The sequence below is a fragment of the Nyctereutes procyonoides genome, unplaced genomic scaffold (genome assembly GCF_905146905.1).
Source record: "Nyctereutes procyonoides isolate TBG_1078 unplaced genomic scaffold, NYPRO_anot_genome, whole genome shotgun sequence".
NCBI lineage: Eukaryota > Metazoa > Chordata > Mammalia > Carnivora > Canidae > Nyctereutes > Nyctereutes procyonoides.
Genome location: NW_026575046.1, coordinates 933934 through 941082, shown reverse-complemented (window position 1 = coordinate 941082; position 7149 = coordinate 933934). Strand labels below are relative to the sequence as shown.

Below are 7149 nucleotides of genomic sequence, written 5' to 3'. Positions count from 1 at the left end.
TATTTGAGGTTCCAGAGAACCCGTCCGCAGGGAGTTTACAAATCGAATCCATTTCTTGGCGATTTTAACAGCGACGTTTTCAACCCTCCTTGGGCCTTCCAGCGTTTTTGACATCACTGGCCCAGGCTGGTGTGCAGCGGAGGGGCAGGATAAATTGGGAAACCTCGGGCTCCCTGGGTGGCTCAGCGGTTTGGCACCTGCCTTTGGCCCAGGGCGCGATCCTGGAGTCCTGGGATCGAGTCCCATGTGAGGCTCCCCGCATGGAGCCTGCGTCTCCCTCTGCCTGTGTTTCTGCCCCCCCACCCCCCGCCGCCATGTCTCTCATGAATAAATAAAATCTTTAAAAAAAAGAATTGGGAAACCTCGACTATTCCGACAAGACAGCCGTGCGGGCCCGAGCGTCCTAGCAGCCCGGGGGGGGGGGGGGGTCGATCCTCCCGCAGGGCTGGATCCTGCAGAAACAGGCCTGTGGCCGACCTTGACCTGTTACCGCGCCTGCTGTTCGGGAGGACGGTCAAGCTGCTTTGGGCTTCCTCAGGGTTTGTCCAAGAAACTATGGTTCAGTGTGGTCTTCACAGAAAATCCCCACTCTTATGGTATTGTACGTGTGCGCATGGAGGTGTGTATCTGCGCACAGGACTCGGTCTGTGGGAGGACAGCAGAGCAGAGCTTGCTCTTTCCGAGGACGCAGACCCCAAGGCAACGCCAGAGTTGGCCCGTAGTCCGTATAGTTGGCGTCTGATGCCGCTAACCTACGGCAAAGGGCAACGACTTCTATGAGCCTCATCGATGCTGCCTCCCCGGGACGGCTCCCCGTAGGGACGTTCAAGGGCACCGTGGCCTCTGACGGCCCCTTGTCTGAGTCATAAAATCCAGCTCAAGGGTCTTGTCCTCTGGCCGGAGCCCCTAAATTTTATTCCTCTTTCCATATGGTGATGAAAACGACCTCCTGGGCAAACTCCATCGGGAAAGACTCGGTGCCGCCACAGTGTCTGGCACATGTTGGATCCTTAGTGAGTGTTTGTCAGATGAATGAGTGAGAGGGTGTTGCCTCTGCTTTTTAAACTCCTCTCCCCATTCTATAACTCATTCTGTGATATTACAGGTATTTGACCTGACACACCACTTAGGCTAAGGATAGTCTCTCTTTCCCCCCTGGAAGCTATCACCGTAACCGCTCAATAAATCTTTGTGAAAGGGGTTGAGAGTTGCTCCTTCGGAAGAAAATGACTGGCGTTCCCTGGGCATCCTTTGTTCATGAAGAATGACTTCAATTTCCAGTCTCCATCATATGTTGGTCATCATGGGCCGGGAGAGAGTTCAGACATACTGATCTCATCAGGGTAAAATTCAGTAGCTCAGTGATGGAAAGAGAAACATTCTGCAGTATAGCAACGACTAGATTTGGAAATATTTAGGCCAAGAGTTTTTTTTTTTTTTTTATGATCTTCAAGGCCATTCTGGTTTCTGCTGATGCTGGTAGCGAACATCTGAGCAACAGTTTAGAGCTTATTGAGCCTTCCTGGGTAGTGCACGAGGCCAACATCCTTGTTGCGATCCAGGTAGCTCTGCGGGAGATGCCACAGGGTGGTGACAGGCAGCGGTTGAGCCGCCTCCAGCTTCCAAATGGAGATGTTCTTTCATCCCGCGTGGTTTTAGCAGATGCCAGGTGGCTTGAAGAGGGGAAAAAGGCTCTACACAATGGATCTGTGGCTTTAGGAGATAATGGTGCACTCAGAGAAAAAAGATGGAATAGTCACATCCTAAGTACATGCCTGGATGGGCTGTCCCGAGTGTCCGGGAGAGTTTACTGCTTCCCCCAGGTGAACAGCTCTGCCCACCTGGGGGTCATCTTCACGAAACTGCCCGAGCTGCTCTCTGGGCACCTGGAACTGTGTTTGGGGAGCCTCAACGACGGCATCAGCCTCCACTGCAGATGATGGCAGGCGCGTCCCTCCCCGCGGCACCTCCCCCTCCTGCCACAGTAAGGACGGGGCTGCTGAATGGATCAGGAAGAAGAAACCATTTGACCAACAGCAACGCAAGAGTCAAAACCAGCTTCGTCTCACAGTTGTCTGTGTGCACGGTTTCACCGCAGGCTTTACCAAGTCTCTAAATACGCTCTCTTCCTCCCCGACTGTCGAGTCAGCATTTCTTCAAATTAACGTCTCTCTTAGCTAATCGTGATTGCCGGCTATTGAACAAATGCACGACCTTGGGTGGCTTCTCTGTGAACACGGAGGAGCGGGAAGCAATTTTTCTAGTATTACTTTTCCTCTTAAAAGGGCCCAATCTGTTTGGGTTCATGTTGCATGGTCTTGGGTATCAGATTTCTTGACGACTTTTTCTAATTCTGAACAAATGTCGACTTAAGAAGTCCAAGATAAATGCATTTTACTTGCTGCTAGCTTCTCCTGGGATCCCGGCAAGAACTGCATGGCGCTACCCCAAGTTAGTGTTCCCAGGCCGCTCGCTGCCCTGTTGGCTAATGCGACGCTCGTTAGGCGGCTGACGTAGGATGTGGAGAAGGTTGAGGGCAAATACATTTAAAATCAAGATCTCTTAAAACCTTCTTACTTGCTACAGCTGGAGCGAGCCACGCACCCATCAGTACTTGCTTTCTGCCACATTGATTTCTCAGATCTAAGGGCTGGGGTGAGTAGATCTTTGGCATTTCTTTTTTTCCAACTGAATGATAATTTTTCCTTTTAGATCAAGTTGCCGTGTTGCCCCTCTAGGTTTTGATGCTCTAAGACCTTTTAAAAAATGTGTAACAACCAATGGCACGATTTTGACGATGACTCCGATGTCTGCACCAGTGCCAGGGGAAGTACTTTCAGGTCCACGGTTACTTACTCATAATTCTGAAATCTGGAGAGCTCTGAAGAAATAGAAGCCTTTTTTTCATTATGTTTGGCACAAATTAACTTGGTGACAAAATCTGAATGGGCGCAAGGCTATTTGTAGTCTGCAATGATCTTACATAGTACGGCTATCCGCAGCGATTCCTGCAGAAATCTAACGTGTGTGACTAAGGGGCCGTCCTATAGACTCTGCCGGGGTATTACGAAATACACCACAGCTAACTTCCTAAAATATAAAAAATTACGAATTCCAAAATACGTGTGGCTCCAAGACTTTGGGCTAAGGAATCCAAGACCTGAGCTGAACTGTGAAGCTAACGATTTTTCACTCACCTGTTACTTTTCAGCCCAAATCACCGAGCCCAGGGAAACGACAAAATCGTGGCTGCAGCTTTAAAGGGACAAGAGACGCACGGGCCCGGCTTGCTCTCTACTTCAGCAGAAGATGCGTTTCTGGCTCGCCCTTGAGTGTCCCCATCTGAACACCGTGCTCTTCCAGCCAGGGTATTAAATGAGACTTAACCCAATTACCAACATATTGCTTTATTTCTTGGTGGTAGTAAATTAAGGCTTTCTAGAGTCATACAGCACGCAGTGATTGAACATTAGAAATAAAAAAAAAAAACAATGAGCATTCAATTTCGCAGAGGCAGGAAGGAAGCAATGTTTTAAAACAGATAAATTTCCTAGTGAGGCCTTTTTCTTGGTCTCTAAGAATCTGCTGAGCTGCTTCCCCAGTGACTTCTGCCATAGATTCATATCCCAAGTGGGGGCAGAGTGGATGAAAAGAAGACTGGGGGAAAGGGAGAGACTGGGAGGGGCAGCATGTGCTGGGCAGTGAGTGCGAAAGTCAGCTTTGTCTCATGTTTGGAAGGCTGGTTAGGTGATGTGGTCGGGAGACGGTGGGACACCCCGTTCCCTGGCTCAGGGCGCCGTTTTGGATCTCTCTCCTCATTCTGGGGGCATTAACATATGCCACTTGGAAGACCCCGGTGCCTGGGCTAGGGACAATCCTTGCGACTCATAAAATCCTAAAACGTCAGACCCGGTCACAAGTCACAGAGATGGGGATGCGACATTCAACCTCTTTCATGGCTCTAAACCCTGTGACTATCCCTAGACGCTCTTCCCAGCCAAGCAATTCACCCCCAGCCCCCGTGGCACAGGGTCTTGATTGCACACTAAGTTGCTGACGATGTTGACTGGAGAGGAGGCCATACGTCACGTGACGCGTGGAAGAAAACTTCTGGGCAGATGCCACCTCACTCTATCTCCTCCTTCCCGACATGAGACAAAAAAAAACAAACAAACAAAAAAAAAAACCAGACCGCAGGGAGCCTACAGTGGGAGTGCAGTTGTCGAGCTGTGTGTGAGCTTGATCTGAAACGAATCCCACATCCTTAGCTTGGAGATGCGGAGGTTCTGGGTTTGGATGGTGGACCCTTTGAGAAAGAAGCGGATGACGGAACAGCAGGGATGAGGGAGAGGTGTGGCTAGAGAACATGTGGGCACAGTCCTGGGTTTACTAACAAAAGGCAACTGCATGGTCATGAAAATGAGCCGTGGGCTTTCCTCTGGCATCCTGACTTCATGCGAATGAGGCCAGCAAGTGGCTTTCCATCCAAATAGGGCCATTTAGGATGTGTGCTTGGCAACGATTTTAATGTTCTATTCCAAGGGCCTGGCTAGCGCACCAGCGCCCGAGTGTCACCAATGTGCTCCTTCTTCCGTTTGCCTGACATTTTTGAGTGAACAGTACTTAAACACCTGCAAGTCCGCTGTGCTTCCTTTGACAGAGAACACGCGGACAGGCGCCGGCGAAGGCGGCAACCCGCGCAGCTGAACGCTCAGGGCTTAGGCCCACGGGCTTCACGGGATGAAGTCTGGATGCACAGAGAAATAAATAGACGAGCAAAGTGGAAGTGTGAGCTGCATGACAAAGAACCGACATGGCTGTTCCTGCCAGCTGCAGGGCACGTGTGCCTGACGCATGCCACGTGAACACTAGAAGGGACCGGGAAAACCTCCGAAGACGTGTCCTCTCGGGCCTCACTCGGCAATTAGGAATCATGAGGGTCTTGCTTCCTATCTGAGAACATTCAGCAACGTCAGCCTGACTGGGGACGTGGGCTTTGCTGTGAGCAGGAAATCCTTTTCTTCCATAAGATGGCATGTGTGCGTGTGTGTGTGCGTGTGCGTGCGGAGGGGGCGGGGGGTGACGCGGGAAGCACTTGTCACAGGAGCCATCCAGCCAGCAGGGCAGGAGGAGGGGCCCGGGAGACTCACCCACCAAAACAAACGGGCTTAGAGTGACATTCCGGTGGGAGCGGAGGGCGCAGAGGACCCTCAGGCTGGCGCGCGTGAGTGTCCCCGGAGCACCCGCAGAACCAGTATTCGTGGACGAGGTAGATGCCTCATATGCCGTGTGCCGGGGCGCTTCTGCTTACCTGCGCCCCATGTGTCCTTTCTGGACCAGGTACGACGCGGATCCTGGAGCTGGATGGCCTCTGATTCAGCGCCCGAGGCCGCGGCCCAGCGAGGGCAGGCCTGTGCCCCAGGTCACCGGCCGGTGGTGGCGGGGCCTCCTCCTGCACGGCGGGCCTGCCACTAGTGATTCTTTAGAAGAGGGCTGGAGGCGCTCTGTCTACATTTATTCACCGAGAATCTGCCCGGGCCGGGGACTGGTGCGTGGGGCTTAGGCCAACCCGGGGCCGAGGGGCGGGGGTGGGGGGTCAGGGGAGCATCTGCGGAGGGTGTGTGGCTGCGGCTGTTGGCCGGGCGGCCTGGGGAGGGGGCGCCCCCGGGGGCTCCTGAGACAGGAGGCCCCAGGCGCCCCTTGGGAGGAGGAAAGGCCTCGGGGCCCCCGCGGCCCCTGTCCTCGCGGGGCCTTCAGCAGAAGGCGGGGTTGCTGTGCTCGATGACACAGCGCCTGCAGTGGCGCTTCACGAAGCGCAGCGCCTCCACGGACACGTCGCAGTCCTGCACGTTGAGCATCTGCAGGTCGAAGCAGTTGGCCGCCACGATCTGCAGGCCCCGGCCCGTGATGCTCTCGCACGACTTGAGGCTGAGCCGCTTGAGGTTGAAGCAGTTCAGGGCCAGGCACTCGAGGCCCGAGTCGGACACCAGCGGGCACTTGCCGATGTCCAGGGACTTGAGCCTGGCGCAGTGCTTGGCCAGGTACTCCACGCCGTGGTCCGTGATGCCCTCGCAGCCCCGCGCGTTGAGGTAGCGCAGCTTGCCGCAGTACCTGGCCACGTAGCGGATGCCCACGTCGGTGACCCGGCCACAGTGCGCGATGCTCAGGTACCGCAGGCGCGCCTCCAGCTTGGCGATCTCCCGCAGGCCGAAGTCGCTGATGCAGCGGCAGTCGCTGACGCTCAGCTCGCGGAGGGAGCTGCAGTAGATCACCAGGTAGCGCAGGCCCTCGTCGGTGAGGCGCGCGCAGCGGCGCAGGTACAGGTGGGTCAGCCGCGTGCAGTGCGCCGCGATGGTGTGCAGGCCCTCGTCCTCCAGCGCGAAGCAGTCCGTCATGTCCAGGTAGCGGATGGAAATCTGCTTGCCGTGCAAGGGCGACAGCTGGATGGAGGCCTCCCGGGTCAGGCTGATGCAGGTCACCTTGGAGCACCCTGCGCGGAGAGACGGAGCACAGGCTCAGAGACCCCTGGAGCACCAGGCCGACCCGCCCAGCGCGGCCCCGGCCTGGCCCCTGCCTGACCCTGCGGACAGCGACAGCGACAGCCGGGCCTCCGCGCTCCTCTGACCACGGGGCTACTCGGTCATCCGGGCTCAAGACGCATCCCCGGCTTTAGGATCAAAAGGCCGCGGCTCCAGTCCTCGTCCGCCACTGGCTGCCTGGCCCTGGGCTGCTCGCACTCCCGAGCCCCTCGTTGGTCCTAACACGGGGACCTGAGGTCCCTGCAAAGCCGCTGTGAAGGGTAAGTGGACCCATGCTCCTGAGCATGTCGCCCTGGGCCGCGAAGCTCTGGAAGCTCAGTAAGGCTCAGTAAGGCCCCGCCGTCCCCCTGCAATGGCCTGGTGGCCCCGTGGCCAAAACGCTGCCCACGACCTGGCTGTGATCCTGCTTGGCACAGAGGGCACGCGGCAGTCACCCCCGGTCCAGGTGTCCTCCTTATGGCCTCGGGCGGGGGCTCCCGTCTATGCAATGGGCGTGAGGAGCTGGGGCGCCCGCACCTTAGAGACAGCGCTGGGGTGCGCGAAGTGGCAGCGACAGAGGTCCTGGGGGGACCCCAGCGGGAAGACACCTAATCATTACCTCAACCCGGGC

The 7149-nt window shown here is 55.8% G+C and overlaps 1 protein-coding gene across 4 annotated transcripts in view; it reads right to left on the bottom strand.

The window, feature by feature from the left end:
• Positions 1-3391: 3391 nt before the first annotated feature.
• The window catches only part of FBXL7 (F-box and leucine rich repeat protein 7), a 354631-nt gene continuing 350873 nt past the window's right edge, over positions 3392-7149 (bottom strand). For all 4 annotated transcript variants that reach the window (XM_055325790.1, XM_055325791.1, XM_055325794.1 and 1 more), the window contains one exon: positions 3392-6490. In XM_055325790.1, the coding sequence (XP_055181765.1) occupies positions 5754-6490 (737 nt within the window). In that variant the 3' untranslated portion in view covers positions 3392-5753. The remainder of the gene's footprint in view (positions 6491-7149) is intronic.